We start from the raw sequence: 23,235 nt of genomic DNA, 5'->3' as shown, positions 1-23,235 counted from the left end.
GCATGGTCAATATTAGATGGTCGTACGTTATTGAAAGAATTTGATTCTTGAAAGAAAAGAAATTGTAATTCAAGAACATTTAGCTTCTATGGGTTCACAGTGTATTGGTAGTAAGATTTATTCTAAAGAAATTCTTATTAGATCTTTTCAGTTTTGCTACGTCCAGAAGTTTGTATTATAAATTGGTAACAGATTACCAATTGCCTTCTGTACGAACTTTGACAAGAATAACTTCAAAAGTTTCTAAATTAAACGAAAAAGCTTTTTTTGACAAATATTTTCCAATCTATTGAAGAAAAACAGAAACTTTGTTTGTTATTGCATGACGAGGTTTATGTTAAAAAAATGTTATTATATCATGGTGGTACATTGTTTGGAAAAGCTGTAAAAACTGTATTGGGTTTAATGGTTAATTGCTTATTTGGAGGACCATCGTTCATTACCAAAATGATACCTATAAGTAAATTAAACTCGCAATTACTTTTCGAACAAATTGCCATTACTATCCAATCAATAAAGGAATCATCGGACCAAGTCAAAGCCATAATATGTAATGGAAATAGATTTAATTTGGCATTTTTTAAAATCTTCGAAAGAACAGTTCCAAATAAACCCTGGTTGACTAATAATGGTATTTTCTTAATCTTTGACTATGTACATTTGCTTAAAAACATTAGAAATAACTGGCTTACTGAAAAAAATGGTCAACTTATCTTTTATGATAAAGGAGTACATAAAGTAGCACAATGGGATCATCTTAAAAAGCTTTATGAACTTGAATCCAAAAATTTAGTTAAATTACCTGATTTAAACGAGGTTTCAATATTTCATAAGCCAATTGAGAGGCAGTCAGTTTCTACCTGTTTAAGGATATTTTGTGACAAAACTTACCATGCTTTGATTAACCATCCAGGATTGCAGCTTTCTAAAAGAAAGACAAGACACAGCAGATTTTATTAACATTGTTGTATCGTGGTGGAAAGTTGTCAATGTTAAGGGAACATGTGCAGATATTAGACTTAATGATGAACTTCAAGCAGTAATTAGAGATCCTAATGATAATAGGTTGGACGATATTTTAAATTTTGAAAATATGGCTTTAAAGGTGGCTGGAAAGCAAGGAAAAAGAAAGAAACAACTTACTTGTGACACTGCACAATTAATTTACCACACGTGCAATGGTGTTGTTGAACTATGTTGATCATTATTGAATAGCTCACATCAATATGTCATTCTTAGTGAGTTTTCTACTGATCCATTGGAAAAAGAGTTTAGTAAATTGCGACAATGTTCCGGAGGCACATATTTTATAACAGTACAACAGGTGATTGAAAAATTGAATATTTCAAGAGCCAAGCTTTTACTGTCACTTGATAACCTGGCTGTTGACATAGGTCTTGATACAACCCAATCTTGTCCAAATTGCGGCTTTTTATTATATGAGTCCTCTACTGAGATATTTGACAACTTACCAGATCTTGAATCTTTTATTTCTCCTGATACAAATATGGCACTTATATACATATCGGGGTGTTTAACTAGTAAAGATATCGAACTATCTGAAAATGAGCTGATAGAAAAAACCACTTTTTACCACCAAAAATACAGACAATACATAGACTCAATACCTGTCAATGGGTAATACCTGTCAATGGGTAATATTTTCTTATATAATTTTTAATGCGATTAAGGATCAGGAATGCAGAGTTTCATTGAGCAATATTCTAATGATGGTATCACAGTTTTACAACTTTGAGATGCATCAACATCACGGAAATATTCTTTCAAACATTTTTTTAAATAATTTATGTAATCTTCTAACTCCTCGTTCAAATCAAGAACCAGCTCAAAAATATATATATATATATATATATATATATATATATATATATATATATACATATATATATATATATATATATATATATATATATATATATATATATATATATATATATATATATATATATATATATATATATATATATATATATATATATATATATATATATATATATATATATATATATATATATACATACATATATACATATATATATATATATAAAAGCATTCATACCTACAAATGTGCTAAGCCGACCAAGTCTTGTGTCACTGGTAACTCGATTGAAGATGACGCCAACACAACAAGCAGCATTCACGCAAGGATTGATAAATGAGTCCGGAGGCGATGTTTATATGGTTGCTGCTTCTTATGCAACTGCAGATCCTTCACGACGCAAATAAAATCCACGATGATTGGGTACCACCTAAACTGTGTTCCTTGCATTGGGATGGTAAAATGACTTCAACTCTTAGGAATCATCGTATTACAGAAGAACGCATGACTGTGATTGCTGGCGATGCATCTAAAGATTGAAGCATCAAAATCACCAGAGGTCGCATTATCTACAAGACGTTGCAGTAATTGCGATTTGGTATCACATAGTTCCTCTCAAGTACTTCCAGTACAGTTGAGCATGGCATGCAGGCTCAAGAGCTCCTGGAAATGATGAAAGATGAAATGATCATTCTAGTCAACGAACAGGTTGAATTTCTACGTGATGACTACCAAGAATTTTCCGAGCTATCGCTAGTCTACCTGTCTGCTTCCAATGGTGAAGTGAATTTTAGAAGACCTGGTGCTCTGCATAAGGCTCGCTGGATGGCCAAGCTTATCTACAGCCTCAAACTTGCACTTTTAGAATCACAAATTGCAGAACTTTCACCGGGAACAATTACCAGTCGCCACCAAGTTACAAAAATACGTGCATTTACAACATTCGTTACTCATATTTACATCACATGGTGGCTCACATGCAAGAAAACCGCAGATGCGCCTTGGAATGATATACAGCTCTACAAGCGCTTACTGGAATATGAGGTTGTTGACAAGTTATTTCTCAATCAGCAGTTCGAGCATTAAATCGCCATCTTTGGTATCTAACTGCAGAAATGGTTCCTCTCGCACTGTTCAGTGATCGTGTACCTTTGTTAGAACGACAAGCTCTAGCAGATGCTATACTCAAAGTCAAACCGTTGGCTGATCTGCAAGCGCCACTCAATCAATTTGGTAATGGATGGGGCAAACCACGATTTCCATTGTCCATTGATCGTTCAACACGGCTGTGCGACCTTGTTCAGGTTGATTCATCGTTCACAACTTATCGTCTTCAGTTGGATACCAACTTTTTACAAGTTCCTGTCGATGAGTGGAACAAGTCTGCTGCTTATGTATTGAGTAATGAAAATGTTGCAGCAGTGAATGTTGTAAATGATGGTGTCGAGAGAGGTGTCAAGCTAGCATCGGACTTTGTCAAAACTGCTCGATCGGATGAACATTTTCAAAATGTTCTTCAGGTAGTCGAAAAAGATCGCAAAGACATTACAAATCTGCGCCTCAAAAGAAAAAATGTCACGACACAACAAAACTAACTGGCATTCTGATAACTGCATTATATGCAAAAATGTTAATCACAGTCAAACTGTTTCAGATTTAGACTAGAGATTTAACAAATTTATTCGATAATTTCAAGTAAAATTGCAGTTTTTTTAATGTGGCTCTAAAACATTGAATTTTGAGGTTTAACATTATTATAGTTAAAATAGACATAATTTTCTTTCACATTTGAACATCTCTTACCTGGCAAAAAATCTGTCATTGCACTCAAAAACTTTTATTTGCACAAAATTTTCAAAAACGCGGAAAACATATAATACGATCTTACTCATACTAAGCGTAGTACTGAACAATAATATACATATATATATATATATATATATATATATATATATATATATATATATATATATATATATATATATATATATATATATATATATATATATATATATATATCATATATATATATATATATATATATATATATATATATATATATATATATATATATATATATATATATATATATATTTTCTAATAAACCCACAGAATCTAACATGGTTACATTTTATAAAATAAATATTTATCCAAAAAATTTTGCAAAAAATTAAACAAAAGGTGTGAAATAAATATTAATAAACAAAAAAGGAAACAAAAAGTATTATAATTGAAAAATTATATTGTTGTAATGATGGTATATAATTTATTTGTGCTTTATATATATATATATATATATATATATATATATATATATATATATATATATATATATATATATATTGTAATACAAATTTTGTTCTTAATAATTTAGCGCTTGTCAAACCAAATGGATTTAATAATCTGTTTTAACTGGTTTGGTTGGGGTTACTCATTTTAGATATTGAACTGCTGTTTTTATTTAGGTGTCTTGAGTGTCACAAGAAACGAAATTCACCAGTTTATTAGACTCAACAGTCTTTCAATACATAAAAAAGATGACAGTATACTTTTATACAACTTTATTAAAGAGCATGATTTGAAGTTTTAAGGTAAAAAGTTTGAGAGTCAATTTCATTTATTTATTTCTGAATATGGTAAAAGATGGACTCGAAGTAAACAAACCGATGCAAAGTTTATTAGGAAGAATTCAGCTTGGCTCGAAAATGATTTTAATACCACATTAATGAAGGAGAGTGAAAATAAACAACTCGGCAGACCTACATTACCATTTGAGGATTTGTCTTCAAAGACTAAGAAAAGAAAATTTGAAACTTTGTCAGCTTTAAATTCTTGTGAGTTGTTGTAACAAATTATTCTGCAAGCATCAATTTCCAAGCATTGGTAGATCATACTGTGCTGCGGTTCTTGGAAGTACAACATGATGTTATCAATTCGTTTGTTTTTGGTAGGCTAATTCTGCGCTCAAAGATTTGATGGGTCAACTGAGCAAAGCATTTATACACAAGTTACTGATGAGCTGGAAAACAGAAAATTTTTCCAAGAAGCAAGTTTGTTTCTTACCTGCTTTGTACCACTTGAATTGACAGGATTCTCTGGTCAGTAGGGAAGATTGTTTGGAGAAATTCACATCCGTCATCAACATTGTACAGCCGATATGTGCGGTTTAGGTTTGTAAAGGAGACAACTGATGTAATGAATGCAGAGCATCAATTTCTTGAAAATGCTATTGGAAACTTAACTACAACTCCTGTGCCTAAGTATGAAAACTTAACTTTTCTTCACAAAGTTGATGTTACCATGATAGATGGAAAAGTTGCCACTGCATTATCTACAGTTACTAATTCAAGTCAGTGCTGCTCAGTTTGTGGTTCAATGCCAAGTCAAATGAACCAACTTAATATTGTTTGCAATTTGCCATTAACTCCGACCGGATTGAAGTATGGCTTGTCAACACTTCATGCATGGATTCGTAGCATGGAGTGTTTGTTAAAAGTTGGCTACAAAGCTGAAGTGAATAAATGGGCATTAAGGTCAGATGCAGACAAAGAAAAAGTTAAAGCTAAAAAGAATTTAATTCAATCTCGGTTCAGAAATGATGTTGAGTTGGTGATTGATATTCCTAGGTCTGGTGGTTCTGGATCATCAAATAATGGCAATACTGCCCGACGTTTCTTCAGAAACGCTAAACAAACAGCAGCAATTATTAATGTTGATGTGCATTTAATTAAAAGGATATATGTTGTGCTGTGCACTTTGTCATCTGGTTTTATGATTGATGCTGATAAGTTAAAAGACTATTGCTTAGAAACAGCACAGCTTTTTATACAACTTTATCCCTGGTACTACATGCCACAGAGCTTGCACAAAATCTTGATACATGGGTGGCTGGTTGTTGATGAGATGGTGTTGCCAATTGGGATGATGAGTGAAGAGGTCTTAAAAACACGAAATAAAGACTTTAAAAAATTCCGTAAATTTTTTTCAAAGAGGTGTTCGCGTTTAAAGACAAATGAAGACCTTTTACGACGTTTTATGTGCTCATCCGATCTAGTATTCAGTGCTTTATGAGCACCTAAGCACTCTAAAAAATAAAATTATCCAGATGATGTGTGCAACTCTTAAAAGAAAGCCATTCTTTTATTTTGTAATTTCGTCTGAATTATATTGTACATAATTATTTTGTATTTTTAAATACATAGACCTACCACTTACTAAGCTTGTACTACTTGTAGCATACATTGTCAAAGATTTCGTGAATGCATGGGTACAATAATACCTATACAAATTTGAAAAATTCTGTAGACGCTTGTAAAATCTGCTAATTAGAAAAACTAATTAACTAAGCTAGAGTATAATTTTTTTGCAGGGAACCAAGTTTATCCAGCAACGTGTATTAACACTAGTTAATCATATTAAACTGAAAAAAGTTTTGCTTTCCGCGAGCGAGGATTAAAGGGAGAATTTAATAATAAAACACGTGCTAAATAGTGTACATAGCACAAATAAAACATATACATCTAACAAAATTTAGCTGCTGCTAAGCAAAATTAGGTATCCATAGCAACTAAATAAAAAAATATGTTTACTGTTTTAAAAAGCGTGATCTCATATTGGTACTTATGTAAAATTTGGTGAACATAGCACTTGTAAAAATATCTGAAAAAAAAAACTATGTTTTTGCTACCCAAAATTAGGTATCCATAGCAACGAATTAAAAAAATAACACCTTCATAAGAAGCTCAGACATCATATTATTACTCATTCTAATTTTAGTCAATATAGCCTTAAAATTAAATAAGATATGAATTTTGTCCAGTAAAAGTGAGTTATGACCCACTGTGCATTGGTGGTAATTTGAATAAATGCTTTTCTTCATGGGGGACCTCTAAATGTACTAAGATTTTCAAAATCGTTTGCCTAAGTTATCTGTAGTCATAATGGAACAAAATAGAAATATTGACAGCTCTGAATTAGACATTCAATTTTTTTCCATGCAGTCGTGATGCTCCCTAATATATATATATATACATATATATATATATATATATATATATATATATATATATATATATATATATATATATATATATGTATATATATATATATATATATATGTATATATATATATATGTATATATTTATATATTTGTATATATATATATATATATATATATATTTATATATATATATATATTATTATATATATATAAATATATATATACATATATATATATATATGTATATATATATATATATGTATGTGTATATATATGTATATATATATATATATATATATATATATATATATATATATATATATAATATATATATATACATACAAATATATATATATATATACATATATACAAATATATAAATATATATATAAGTATATACATATATATATATACATATATATATATATATATATATATATATATATATATATATATATATATATATATATATATGTATGTATATATATATATATATGTATATATATATGTATATATATATATGTATATGTATATATATATATATATATATATATATATATATATATATATATATATATATATATATATATATATATATATAGTATGTATATATATATATATATGTATATATATATGTATATATATATATATGTATATGTATATATATATATATATATATATATATATATATATATATATATATATATATATATATATATATATATATATATATATATATATATCTGTATATATATGGCATGACTTTGATCTTTATTTTATTGTTTTGTTTGATTAATTTAAGAAAAATTTGTAAATGAAGAAATATTTTGTTGGAATTTCAGTTTGTTATTTAAAAATAAAACGTTTTGAGAGTGAAAAGTTTATTGAGTTAATATAAAATTACTTAAACAAATTTTTTTTTTGTTTTCGCCGTTTAAAAAATACGTCAAATACGCTGTTTGCGCGATGGCAACGCCTTCAATATAGATCGCCGTACCACTACTTTAATTAATATCTGAAAAAAATACCTTTTTTTAGAAATTAAATAAAGTAGTGGATTAGTCCCACATACGACTGGTTGATGGGGCTTTGCCCACAGTCTTCTTTTAAATCTAAAAATATTATAATAAAGATAGACATGTAAAAGTTTAACATATAATTTATTTTTCTGTTATTAATAAATTGTAAATAAATAAACACATTTTTAAGAAAGTTTAAACATTTACTTTATGGAAATTTTTGTTTAAATATATAATTAAAAAAAGATGTATTAAATATTTTAAATCGCAAATACCCTTAAAGTTTTTATAAAATATGCACAATAAAAGTCGAAACAGAGATTCAACTCATTTCAAGTAATAGGCATTTCACTTTATATTACAAGTAATATAAATTTTTACAAGTAATATAAAGTAATACAAAGTAATATAAAGTACAAGTACAAAATACAAGTACAAGTACAAAATACAAAATACAAAATACAAATACAAGTACAAGTACAAAATACAAGTACAAAATACAAGTACAAAATACAAGTACAAAATACAAGTACAAAATACAAGTACAAAATACAAGTACAAAATACAAGTACAAAATACAAGTAATATAAAGTAATACAAAGTAATATAAATTTTTACATATTACAAGTAACATAAATTTATTTTTAAAATTTTTACCCGGAGTTTCAGGATATTTGTACCGAACGCTTAGGACATGTGACATACGAATAAAAACTATTGTTTACATAATCGCAATTGAACTGTCAACAAACTTTTTATATTATATTACAACAAATTTTGAAAGTTTCACAGTTCAACATTTTCGGTAAAACAATAAGTTCATCAAATAAACTTACTTGATGAACTTCTTGTTTTTCCGAAAATGTTAAACTTTTTGATAAAAAATGTAACATGTTTGGAAAAATAATGAGCTTCTTCTTTACAAAATCATACTTTCTTTTAAATGATCAAAAAATATATTCAAAACTCACTTTAAAACAACTTCTTCGCGATTATTGTATTTTGAGTGATAAACGATTATCGCGATTATTGTATTTCGAGTGATGAGTTTTAACTTTATAATCGAATTTGACGTCATTTGTCAACGTCTTATTAAAATAAGTTTTTGGGTGAAAAATTTGAAATAAATGTATTTAAGATAAAGTTTTGAACTACATGAAGATTGAAATAACAAAATATATCTATTATTATTTTTTAATGTTGAATATATTAAATATTATAAATATAGTAAAATATAATAAATATATTAAAAAAATGTTAAATACAGTTATATTAAATTTTAAATTTTGTAATAACAATTATAACAGTAATTACAGAGAATTTTTTTTTTAGTTCAAGTTATTTTTATCTCTGATATTTATCGACTCTTTTTCAGTTGGTCAAATAAATAGAACTATTAGAATTTTTTAATTATTTTTACGTCATGCTTTTTTTCTTGTAATCGTTTTTTTTCAGTAGGTTTATAAAAAATAAAATAAACGTCAGACAAATATATGGATCTATATTATATTAAGTCCAACTTTTTGAGAACCAAGTTTAAATAAAAAAATTTGTTTTTATTTAAAGTACAGCAAATTAAAAAATCAAAACGATTTTCCTTATTAGGAATTTGATGGGGGCGTTTTTTAAGGATTTTTTGGTTGTTTTGACTCAAGCATCTTGATTTCTTTCAAAATATTATGAACATTGATCAGTCGTGGCGCAGTGGTAACGCACTTGCCTCAAAACAAAGGATACGTGGTAAGAACCCCACCTTTGCGCAAGACTGGCTACATCGCGCATTGACTAATGACGATCAAAAAACGGCAAAAATTAGATAAAATTTGACATAAATTGTAAATATGTTTTATCATAAAGTAATGATTTTTAGGTCAAAAATTTCAAATTTGTTTGATAAATTTAACGATTTTATTTACTCAACTAGATTATTTATTTTTTAATCAAGAAGAAAACATTGTAATAGCAGAGCAGTAGCAATGTAAAGCTAATCGAGACAAGTCCCCTTTGTACCGAAGGACTACTCATACTCAATGTACTTAAGAGCGGTTTTTTATCTTTTCTTGTAGATTTGAACATTTTACTCGCAATCGCATAAGAACAAAAAAAATTTATCGAATTATGCGGTTCATATCTGGTTCGCATTTTAAATCTATTTAAAAACAACAATTACCGATTCTATTTTGAAAACAAACAAAAAACTAACTGTCCAAAACCATAAAACGGTTCACGTTAAGTCTATTCCACATCTATCATTTTTAAATTTATTCTATATATGGTCTCTTTAATTCAACATTTTTTTGTAAACAGTAGAAAATGATTGGTTTAAAAATCTTGGTGTGACACTTCTACAGGTATTTTTTGAAATTTAATGTTTTTTATAAAGATCACCACAGAGCAAAAGTATTTACAATACTTTTGCTCTTCGAAGCAGATTATTGCAAGAAGTCCAGACATCAGTAGTAAAGGCACAGCCATCAAGGTCAATCTTCCCTTTCAGTGGCGGATCAAGGAGAAAGAGGGGGGGGGGAGGGAGGCTATAGCCCCGGGCCCCACAATTTTAGGGGCCCCGATTCGAAGTTAATAATTTTTTATAAACTCTGAAAAATAAATCTTTCATTACCGTAAAAGAGCCAAAGCTAAATTTACTAAATTTACTAATTAAAATGCTAAGAAAATATGAAGGTGGAGCTTTTAAAAGAAGATTGAAGAAAGAGAGAGAGAGGAAATGGTAGCTAAACTTCCGAAAATGACAATTTTTTTTTATCAAACCAAACTAATATGCAATTTCCACAAACTGTAGATAATAATAAAAACAAAGAAAGAAGAGATGAAAACAATAACACGGAAAATGAGGTAGCCTGTCAAGGTCCTTCAAATGAAGTTCAAGAAGTTGAAAGTGTTGAATCTACAATGCATAATAATGAGCTTGACTCAGGTATTCCAATTTTTACTATCTTTAATGACACCTCTAACATCTGCTAAACAAACAATTTACTTTTTAAGCAGGTAATATTTTTATTATGTAAATTGTCACTTATTATTTTTTTATTAGGCTTATTTATCATGATTTATTTTCCTAGATACCATTCTACGCGAAGACCCTGCTTTATGGCCATTACAATTAAAGGAAAATAAACGTATGAAGTATTTAAACAAGGGGTATGCTTTTTTTCAAAATAAAGACTCTAATTTCGAATCTTCGAAGCGGATGTTAAAAACCAGTACAGATATTATTCGGTTAAATATTTTCAAAAAGTGATGAATAATGGCGAAAAGTGTGACCAAAAATGGTTAATGTTTTCTCAATCCACTGGATGTGTATTTTTGTATGTTGTTTTCAACCGATTACGACAGCGTATTTGTCAAAAGTGGCTTTTAGAATCGGAAAAAAGCTAAACAAACTATTTTTGGCCACGAAAACAGCAAGGAACATATTCAATGTATGATTAAGTGGATAGAATTCATAAAACAAAATACTCATGTCAATGAATATATGGTAAGCCAGATTGAAAAGGAATTTAATTATTGGTCTGCAATCTTAAATAGAATAGTAGCGGTTATTCGTTTTTTAGCCGGAAGAGGTTTAGCATTTCGAGGCCATAAAGAAGTTATAGGATCGTCAAATAACGAAAATTACTTAGGCATGTTAGAACTGTTAACTCAATTTGATCCAGTTTTAAAGCAACACATTGATACTTTTGCAAATAAAGGCAAAGGTAATGTAAATTATTTGTCTAAAACTATTTGTGAAGAGCTAATTGATATTATGTCTCAAAAGGTTTTAACGCACATTATTACCGAAAAAAAGAAGCAAAATACTGGGGAACTATCGTAGATTCGACTCCTGATATTTCTCACGTGGATCAACTTTCTGTGATATTTCGTTATTATCTAAATGGCCACGTGCATGAACGATTTTTTTGTTTTTTACAAATTAAAAGCCACGACGGTAAATCTTTGCTTACTGACATTTTAGATCTACTGGAAAAGATATGATATTGATATAACCAATTGTCGGGGACAGACATACGATAATGCAAGCAATATGTCTGGTAAATATTCCGGATTACAAGCACGTTTAAAAGAACGGAGTGAATTAACTTTTTATATCCCCTGCGCTGGACATTCTTTAAATTTAGTAGGGCAGTGCAGTGTCAGTGAGGCATCAATTCTATCAACTATTTTGGCGTTCTCCAGAGTTTGTATTCATTTTTTGTAGCTTCAACGCATAGATGGGATTTATTGAAAGGAAATCATGCTACTTTCAAGCGCCTATCAAATACACGATGGTCATGTAGGTCAGATGCTTCAAAAAGTTTAATAGAAGATTTTGATGGGATTCATGCAGCGCTATGTCATATAGCTGAGGATACAGAAGAAAAATCTGATACTCGTCATGAAGCTTTGTGTTTATTAAATAAGATCACTAAGCTAGAGTTTGCATTCATGGCTGTACTTTGGCATCACATACTTAAGAGGTTTAATGCAGTTAGCAAATTTCTTCAAAAAGTTGAATTAGATTTGCATACAGCAAACAGTACTTACTTTCACTAGTTGACTTTGTAAAAAACTTACGAAACGACTTTACGAGATTTGAGAATGAATCAAAAAAACTTAGCTCGTTTATTGAAAAAGACTATTCGGATAAGAACAAAAGAAAGGTAATTAAAAAATTGAGCAATGGAAATAACCAAGATTCTTTATGCGTATCCTACAAGTTTTGAGTGAATACATTTTTTGTCATTATTGACAAACTTGTGACACAATTAACTATAACAAGTGATGGTTACAATCATGTAAATAAGTTATTTGGATTTCTATCGAAGCTGTTAACTATTAGTATCATGGAATTGCAAGTTAGCGCAAAAAAAATTGTAGAAGTGTACCCAAATGATTTAGAAGATAGTTTCATATTTGAAATAGAACAATTTGTAACATTATTAAAGTTGCAGTCTCCGGGGTTTTTTTCGCATAAAAAAGATAATTCTGAGACTGAAAACACATTGATTCCTCTGCATGTTTCAAATTGGATTATTGAAACCGATATGTTTATATAGCATATCGCTTGTTTCTAACTATTCCCATAACAAATTGCGAGGCTGAGAGATAATTCTCTAATCTTAAAAGAGTTAAGAACATGCACCGATCAACAATGATCCATAGTCGTTTAAGTAATAAAGCAATATTAATTATTGAGTCAAAATTATTAGAAACTTTGGATTTCGGCGATGTGATTGCAGAGTTGGCGGGGAAGAAAAAGCAGAAAAAAATCACTCAATTTAATTCAATAAAATAAATATAAAATTTTTATATAAATAAATATCAGTGATAGCATTTTCAAGAAAGTCTTTGTTTTACTCATTTTTGTCGTTGTTAGTGGAACGGGGCCTCCTACTTTTAAATAGCCCCGGGCCCCGAAAAGTCTTAATCCGCCACTGTTGCCTTTGTCAATAATATTGTTCACATGACCACTGATGAATTTATATAATTTAGGAATTCTATCCTGAGAAAGTAATTTTCATGAAACAGGGTTATAACTTCGTTGATTGTTTCATTATTTCATGAAAATATATGTTATCCACTATCCTAATAGGTAATTGATTGTGGACGATCCATTTAGTCAATGATGTAACTATATTCACATTTTCAATATGGTCTTTGGGCCATGGAGTAACAACACGATAAGTTTTAGACGCTTTATCACTTCTCGATTTACTAGATGATGTTAAAAATTGAGGGTACGACTCAGGACTGGCAACAAGACAAGTTTGTTAAGGAGTACGGATTAAATCTGTTTCTGAACAGTTTTCATCATCAATAACTAGAGACTTTTTCGCAATCTGTTGTTTTGCAATCTGTTGTTTCGCAATCTGTTGGGCATAATTGAGTTTCTCATATTCCAAAAAAATTTGGCATTACTGCCCTTTTAGATGATTACTAAGACCTAAAGTAGTACCGGCTTTAGCAACAAGCTCCTTTTTACACACATTACACTTTGCATGAGTTGTATCAGTCATTTCAAAGAATTTCCAAATACAAGAATTTCTGGGCGTTTTATGAAGAAAGGCAGCTTGCACCTGAAAAAAAATCCAAATGTTAAATCTAAATTAACAATTGTAAATAAAAAGGAAATTCCTTTCGAACATTATTATAAACAGATCAAATTTTTTAGGAAATAAACAAATGAAATTATTACTATAAACAGATAAAGTTTGTTTGGAAAGAAATACCGCTGCCGAAAATCGGCAAGGTTAATAGCTAATATTTAACTAACTTTAGCGTATTGTTTCATGGGCGTCCAGACATCCGTAAGACGTCTGACAGACGTCTGGACGTCATAACACCCACTTTAGTTACTTAAAAAATTTCAAATTAATATTTGAAATTTTTGAAGTAAGTAAAGTGCGTGTTAAAATAGACGAAAGTTGATAATCATTTCTTAAGCAAATATATAATGTCATTGATGTTGAAAAATATGCTAATCAGTGCATAACTATTTGAGGTGTATTAAATTTCTATTTAAATCTCCAATTGTTTTTGGTCTCATTACTGAAATATCTTTGAACTCTTGGTCTCATTATTAAATTATGTTTACTGAAATATTACTTCCTTTTTTGTTGTCGCAAAAGTCGCTTTAACCTTTTTAAAAAACGTATCTAGCTCATCGTATAACGTACTTCTAATGCCACTAAAAGATCTTTTGGTAGTTCTTTCAGTTGGGTTAGCAGTTAGAATCTGAGATAAAGCCAAAACAGAAGTAGTGTTTTATGGTCGACTTTTTTCTCCACGAACTATAGCTTTATCAAAATGTGGAGGCCAGTGTAACTCACAGATAACAATATACTTGAAAACAACTAATTTGTAGTAGAGATTGCTATGATTTTAACTTGTAATTAACTAATCTAGGAAGACTTATATCGTGAACTAAAATGTTATACTGATAACCGGTTCTGTGTTGAGTATTTTGAAAAACTGATATTTTATAATAGCATTTATTCAAGAGGTTCAACGCAGAACAGCTTATTAGTATAACATATCATATGATGATATATAACGCAGAACAGCTTATCAGTATAACATATAATATGATGAAATAACTATTTCTAGATTAGATAATTTTAAGTTAAAGTTTATTTAATTATTTCTTATACTTTTTTCAGAAACATAAAACAATGAAACTTTAAACAGTTATTATAAACAATATTGAGATATCTTAACTAAAATAAAAAGTTTATAAAAGTAGTCAAAACAAATAACAATAGCATAAAGTCCCGAAACAACTTATGCATTCTGATTTAGGTGCTCTCCGTGGTACACTATCAATAATAAATAACTACATTATACAGACCTAACGAAAATTTTCTTCAAAATATAAAATATCAAAAATCAAAGAGGTTCTCCATTTTTACTATTATTTGATAATATGCAAATAAAACTGAAGAAATTTAGAAATTATCTTATGTAATATAAAAATTTAGTAAAAACCTGGGTTTTTTTACCCTTGATAATCACGGCGTTTATATTTGGCCAAAAATCCTTCAGCGCGAACTGTTCGCGCGACTATTGAAACTAAATGTCTACTCTAAAATCTGCAGTTAAGTAACCAAGGTTCATGGCTCAATTGGTCAAAAGTTGAATGTTGAAATATAACTACATTTTTTGTTCATGAAAGAATACATTTACTTTTACTCATTCTTTGTATTATTTAAATCATAATAAATAAGTCGACAAAAAAACTGCTCGATAAACCAAATAATGAATTAATTTTAAAATCTCTACCTAAATATGGACCTAACACAATAAGGACCATTTGTGGAACTTTTTATAAATGAAGTAAAAGATTAGTATGAGTTTATCTCTGATATTTTTATGAGACTTTTTGACTAGTTTTCATAAAATTGGCAGCCATTTTAAAAATAGATTTTCATTATTTTAGGTATGTGACATAAAATTTTTAAATAATTAAATACTAGAATGTCATATACCATTGTAAAGACCTTGAAAACAGTATTTTAAAGGTGAAGAGATTATAAAAATTGAACAATTCTACAAAAAGGTATAGCGTTTTAAATACCAAATTTTTGATAAATGGATTTGTTGAAGAAACCGTGACCAAGTTTTGAATCTTATTAACTTAAAATGTCATAATTCTTATCAAAATTCATACAACTTGGTATCAAAAGAAAGGCTTAAGTATGTAAAAAAGGATAAAAAAACAAGCGCACATAAAAAGCGCGTTGGGGCGTTAGAGGGGTGTATACAAAATCCTCTGTGATAACGTGGGTTAGGTTAACAGAAGTTTATTTGGCATCAGGTAGCAATATTTTCCCCGTTCCACCCAATATCACTGTCAAATTAATGTATTTTTTGTATCTAAATGCCTTTAGCATCAAATAAAAGGAATATTTTAGGAATAACAAAGACATTTTAAGAGCATAAAGAGGGCGAAAAAAGACTATATACAAATAAAACCTTATAATGCGTATAAAACCTATACGCATACACACTATACGCCAAGCAATAGTTGATGTAGATACACCAAAGTAGTTACATTTATTGATGTGCAAATCATCATTTTTGAAACTGTATTAATAAATCAAAAATTGCTAATATTAGTTATTTATATGCCTCCATTTCAGATAAATGATTATTTCTTTATTCAACTTAAAGAAGTGCGTGAATTTTATTTGCAATCTTTTAATGATTTTATTATAATAGACGACTTTAATTTAGAACAGCATTATAGTTCAATAAATGAATTCTTAGAACTCTACCAATGCAGTAATTTAATACAATCACCAACTTTTTTTAAATCGGTTATAAACCAATCTTGTATCTATCTCATCCTTACAAACAGAAAGCTTTATTTCCAACATACTAATGTTGTTTGTACAGCCGTGAGCATTCATCACGAGCTTGTCTATACTATGTTAAGATCTACTTTTTGCAAGCTACCACCAAAAAAACTATTTTAAAAACCCTTAAAAAACTTTTCAAGCGATGTTTTTCCTAAAACTCTTAATAATGATTTAAAATCTTGTCAAGATATTTGTAAATTTAATGAAATATTTAGAAAAGTTTTGAATATACATGCACCATTATTTACTAAAATCCTCGAGGCAATGACAAGTCATTTGTCACTAAACTATTTAGAAAAGTAGTGATGCTTTTCTAAATGGTTTCATACCTAAAAAATAAATATCAGACTGATAAATCTGAAATTTCTTTCTTATTATATAAAAAGCAAAGAAATATTGTGGTTAACCTTAATCGAAAAATTAGGCTAACGTATTTTTGATGCTTCAATTTGTACATGACAAACAAGACCTCTCTTTGGAGATTATGTAAGCCATTTCTTTCAAGTAAGTCTGGTGATTCCAATAAACGCATAACTTTGGTAAAAAATGATGAAGTTATTTTTGGCAACAATTTAATTTCAAATATTTTTAACGATTTTTTCATAAACGTCTCTTCCACTTTAAATGATGATGGCAAGATCACTCATTTTTTCGCAATACTCTATTAAAAAGGCTCTTTAGAGATATATAAACCATCCGAGTATCAAAAATTTAAAGAACAAATTTAAAATGATTTCTCCTTGTTTTAAATTTCATAAAATTATACCGAAAAATATTTCCAAAATTATAGATTCAATGAAAGTTAATAAAAAAACTAGCGGCGACAAACCAACATATATGTAAAAGTCCTACGATGAGTTTTTCAGAGAAAGTCTCGCAAAATATATGAATGAAAATATTTTTGAAGGGATATTTTCTTCTTTTTTAAAAATGGTTGATGACATTCCTTGTTTTATAAAAGATAACCGAACGGATAAGTCAAACTATCGACCAATAAGTATCCTTCCAGGTCTTTCAAAAGTATTTGAGCTTATTATATTTGAACAAATACGGGAATTTATTGAGCCTAGATTGAACATTCTGTTGTGTGGCTTTTGTAAAGGTTATGGTACTCAGCATACGCTTTTGATTTTACTGAAAAATAGCAAGAATGCTTGCATAAAGGAGATATTATTGAGTACATGCTTATGGATCTTTCAAAACGACCTGATCCCTCGTGATTTATTCATAGGTAAATCAGAAGCTTGTGGTTTTTCTCATAAAAGCCTTAAACTTTTACTATCATATCTAAGCGATCGTAAAGAAAGGGTTAAATTGGGTTAATTATTTTTTGAGTGGTTAGGAGTTCCTCAAGGATCAATCCTTGTGCCAATATTCTTTAATATATTTATAAATGACCTTTTTCTATTTAATAAAGACTCTGAGATTTGCAATTTTACAATGATAATAATACTCTTTATTTTTGTGATATTCACTTTGATTGTTTCCCGTTACCTAATTGACATCATTGTAGATGCTTAACTGTAAAGCAACTCTTTTGTTAGGACAATAATGAAACTGCATCCCGGTATCATCCATATTCTAAATGATTTGCGGTTTTTAAAGTACGTTATTTTCCGTTAACAAATTTTTAAGTATGAAAAAATACTTTGACACTTTACAAAAATTCATACACTGATGTCTAATAGCTGCTGTACCTTCTGCTTGACGTCAAGTTAAATTTTTGTGCCATTTGCAGATCCCTCGCCTCCAGTTCCGTTCTTGAATGCTTTTAATGTTTTAAAGGAAAATTTTCAACTTATTTTAAAAATTGCAATTGACCGAATTCCTAAAGCGACGATTCCTAAAGCTGCACGATTATATGCAAAATCAATTAATTACTTTTCTTTTTCTTCATCTAAAATAGTTGGATGTCGCGTTTTTGCTCACATTTCCGTTACTTCAGAAAACCAAACTTGTAACGAACATGTCGAATGTCAAAAACTTTACATGCTGCTCGCTGTAAAACTCCATTTTTAACTGCTTTAATTACTATTATCGATTCATCATTCCATAAACAGTGTTTTCTGCGTTTGCTTCTCTGTTTTTCAATTTTCGTTGAGTTTTAAATTTTCTTAGTTTTACTATTTTTTAAGTAATGCGTATTTAAGGCAGCCTATTTTTTGAGTCAACTAAAAACAGGTTTTAGCAATGCCGTGGCACTGATATATATTTACAAAATCAGTCGAAGGCCTCCTCAAAAAAACGTGTCATTGTGGTCTCAAAATCTTCTAATTCTAGGCTTTGCTGAAATAAAAGCTCCTTAAATTAGCATAAGGGCTCAAAATTCCCCCCCCCCCCCTCCTTCCCCCGAATTTCTTTAATTTATGTGATAAATACTTTTAACTCGTCTAACCATGATGTTCTGATTTAGGTATAAATGTATTTCTTCTTGCCAAGCAGCATTTCTTACATTTTGACAACAATGAATTTCAGCTTGCCTAGTTCTAATCATTTCACTAAGGTATAAATTATTTTTAAGTTAATAGTAAATGTTCTAATAACTTCATTAAGACTAATATCATCCATTTCAATTTCACTATTATCAATAAACATATTAGAAGTAGTATTACTAGTGTAGTATCAAATAAACCCAAAAGAATTTTAAGAATCAAGAACTTTTCTATAAAAGTACTACTATTTTTAGAGAACATAAGAATAAAATAATCAACTTTGATAAATCGCCTTTATTTATAAAAATATAATAATATTAATAGTCTAAGGATATAAAAACATATCTAAAAAGAGAAATAACAATGTTTAAGTAATAATCAACAAAAACCTGCAATCCTAATAACAATAAACTTGAAAAAACTTAATAATGAGCTTACTTTAACCCAGAGCACTGGGTTTAAGTAAGGACAAGGGCATTAAAAAACGTCTTTAAAACGTATCGAGCGTCTTTTGAACGTCTTTGAACGTTTTAGACGTCTTTTGAACGTTCAAATGACGTCTTTTTTGATCCGGTGCCCACTGGAAATCAGAATCAATATGACAGCCTAAACAAAAAAGTAAGTTGAAGTAACTAAAAAGCAATTCAACTCTTTCCAACCGTTTTAAAAAATGAAACAAAAATTGCTTAAAATATTAAAAAAAAGACTAAAAATAAAAATGAACTAAAAAGGAATTTGCACAGTACTAATAAAAAAACTACCTAGCCAGTCATTTTAGTTCTAACTTCTTCTAAAAAACGAAAACAGACTATAAAAATCAGAAAATAAAAACAATTAACAACAAACAAACGATTATATATATTTTTATTTTCTCTGGGACCCATATGGGTATACCTGCCGGGTATCCCGAAGGATCTTACGAGGTTTACCCATTGCAAATCTTGAAAAACTACGTTTAAATGTTTAAAATTTACAGAAAAAGCAAATTTATATATAACTTGATAGGTTTATTTCAAAAAAAATAATTAAAATTACAGTCGAAATTAAGCAAACTTTTGAACGACTCTTCAATCGTATATCGAATGCTTTTACGGTTATCTCGCGAATTGGAAGCTTTTCCATTGTTGCTTAAACGACCTCTTTGAAAACTTCTTTACACGATATCTCGTTTCTATATAACCTGTAAAAAAATTAAAGTCAATTGTTACTCTTAAATTTTATAGGAAACAAATTATTTTTAAATTTATAAAACTCTTACAATTTCTCTTAAAACTCTTCAGATAAAAATGTAATTTTCACCATCGAAGGTAGAAAAATATAATCTTTAATTTTATAATCGACATTTATTTAAACGTTTTAAAATGTACTTGTAATAAATAAGCATATGCTTGTGATTCATATAATAAATTGATTCCTTTAGTTACTGATAAATAAATAATATAAAACAATTATATAAATATAGGGGCTAATAATTTTTAAATGTAATCTTTAAAATAGAGCGAAACTTTTTTCATTTCAAACTAAGGTTTCATCAAATAAGAATCATCAGAAACCTTATATAACGGTATTGTGGCTACTAGATCCAAACACCCCCCTCCTTCAAAAGGGCCCCAAAATCCTTAAACATTTTTCCAATAGGCAATACTAGATTAAAAAAAAAAAAAAACCTTAAATTTTTAAAATGGCCTCTAAATTTGCAACTGAGCCCCCTAGGCACAGCTCTGCTTTTATATATATATATATATATATATATATATATATATATATATATATATATATATATATATATATATATATATATATATATATATATATATATATATATATATATATATAGAATTCTTATATGTTGTCAGAAAGTTTTTTCCATATTTTGTTGACAAAAAGTAAAAATTAAAATGCAAGACCGGAATTTTTTTTTTTATAAATCGATAGAGTGCCTGCCCCAAATAAACCCTCAGTCGATGTAGCAGCACTCCCTTGCGGGTCAGGCTAAAAGATAGTAGATGTAGCAGCACTCTGTTGCGAGTCAGGCTATTTGTCAGTTGATATAGCAGCACTCCTTTGCGAGTCAGGCTATTTGTCAGTTGATGTAACAGCACTCCCTAGCGAGTCAGGCTATAAGATAGTCGATGTAGCAACACTCCACGCATGATTTACAGTAAAAAAAATAAAAATAAAAACATTTTATTAAAAAAAATAAAAATAAAAACATTGTTTATATTGTTAAAAACATTCAGAATATTTTTAAAAACATTCTGGTCAATTAAATTCGAGTTTTTGTGGTTTTTTTAAAAAACGAATAAATTGTAATTAAATTAATGGTTTTGACTTTGGTCCAACACGCAAATGTTGGACAAAAGTCAAAAGTAATTAAAAGTGACATATGTGTTGGCGTAAGAATCATTTTCTTCCTTCTGTGCTTCCCAAATGCAACAAACTATAGAACTACATATATATATATATATATATATATATATATATATATACACACACACACATATATATATATATATATACAAATATGTATATATATATATATATACATATATATTTATATATATATATATATATATATATATATATATATATATATATAACATATATATATATATATATGTGTGTGTATATATATATATATATATATATATATATATATATACATATATATTTATATATATATATACATATATATATATATATATATATATATACATATATATATATATACATACATATATATATATATATATATATATAATATATATATATATATATATATATATATATATATATATATATATACATATATATATATATATATATATATATATATATATATATATATATATATATATATATTATATATATATATATATATATCAGGGTGTAAACTAGCCCTGTGGAGTTCGATCAAATGTGGTATTCCCACATATTCATGCAATTAAAAAAAAAAAAGTCCTATAGAAAAAAAGTGGTGGTGTTGTCAACCCTGCTTATTAAGTCATGTGATTTGTCAAATAAGTTTTTTCAAAATATTGAGAAGCCGTTTGCATCAGATAGTTACAAAATTTTGATCAATTCGAGTATTGGGTAAGTCCTTTAGTTATTGTTTTTCTTTTTTTGTTTGGTAGTTTATATCAACTGGTAGTTTGGTAGTTTGGTAGTTACCAAACTGGTAGTTTGGTAGTTTATATCAACTTTAAGGAGTAAACAGATTCTATCTGTTGAACAGCCTCACACCCCTTCTTCATCTATTAGGCTGGTGCAGATGTATTTTTAATACATTGTTTCCAGTTTAGGATGTTGAATGCTGGATCTTCTTGACTCAATGCATGGGTTTTGCTTGTGTCTCTGTTTTTATGACTAGGCAACTCATTCTATTATCTCCTAATGAGGGTACAGCTCTAAAACTCAGTTTTATGGTTCTGAGGCCGGATAGTAGACAGGTTTCACGAACTCTGTGGTAGCTCTCAGAGAGGCTGATTCCATCAACAGCTGAAAAATATCAAAGTATTAACAGTCCCATGTTGCGCATGGATGGTGTCCCTGTTTGTACTTTTGGTGTGCATTGCGGAGGCCACATTTGGAGCCCTTTGTTACGGCTTAGGGTTTATTAGTAGTAGTGAGGCAATTGCTTGGGCTATTAAGCAGTGTTCTGAGTACTATCTATGCTTTGAGTCATATTCTTCAATCTAATTTAAAAATGAATAAAGTACCAAAAACTATAAAACACAAAAAACCATCATCATCACCAAGTTGTTGCTTCTCTTTCTCTTTTCGTCAAATACTATAATGGGCACTGCTCTAAAGAGCTAGCGTCTCTTGTGCCATCTACTATAATTCATTCTCATGTTACTTGTCATTCAATTAAGTGTCATCCTTTTTCTGTGACTGTTCCTAAGTGCTCCAAAAATGCTTATTCGTCTAGTTTTTTTCCTCGAACATCAGCTCTTTGGAATTCGCTTCCTTCATCTTGCTTTCCTGACTCATATAATTTGCAACCTTTTAAGTCGTCTGTCAATCGTTATCTTGCCTTCATCTTGCTTTCCTGACTCATATAATTTGCAACCTTTTAAGTCGTCT

General features: G+C 28.9%; 1 protein-coding gene and 1 long non-coding RNA gene across 2 annotated transcripts in view; one reads left to right on the top strand and one right to left on the bottom strand.

Moving 5' to 3' along the window:
• The first annotated feature begins 17,647 nt into the window (after positions 1–17,647).
• On the top strand, positions 17,648–18,040 carry LOC136083208 (uncharacterized). The gene has a single exon (XM_065802613.1). The coding sequence runs from the start codon at positions 17,648–17,650 to the stop codon at positions 18,038–18,040; it is 393 nt and encodes a 130-aa protein (XP_065658685.1).
• Positions 18,041–20,137: 2,097 nt separating this feature from the next.
• The window catches only part of LOC136084265 (uncharacterized), a 10,968-nt gene continuing 7,870 nt past the window's right edge, over positions 20,138–23,235 (bottom strand). Inside the window, exon 2 of the long non-coding RNA XR_010640441.1 lies at positions 20,138–20,329. This is a non-coding gene — a long non-coding RNA (uncharacterized LOC136084265). The remainder of the gene's footprint in view (positions 20,330–23,235) is intronic.

This window comes from Hydra vulgaris, chromosome 08, assembly GCF_038396675.1.
Source record: "Hydra vulgaris chromosome 08, alternate assembly HydraT2T_AEP".
NCBI classification, from domain to species: domain Eukaryota; kingdom Metazoa; phylum Cnidaria; class Hydrozoa; order Anthoathecata; family Hydridae; genus Hydra; species Hydra vulgaris.
Note: the sequence above shows the minus strand (reverse complement) of the source record. Positions and strands in the feature narration are given on the sequence as shown.

Coding starts and splice junctions, on each gene's coding strand:
- LOC136083208 (XM_065802613.1), top strand. CDS start 17,648: ATGGTTGATGACATTCCTTGTTTTATAAAAGATAACCGAACGGATAAG.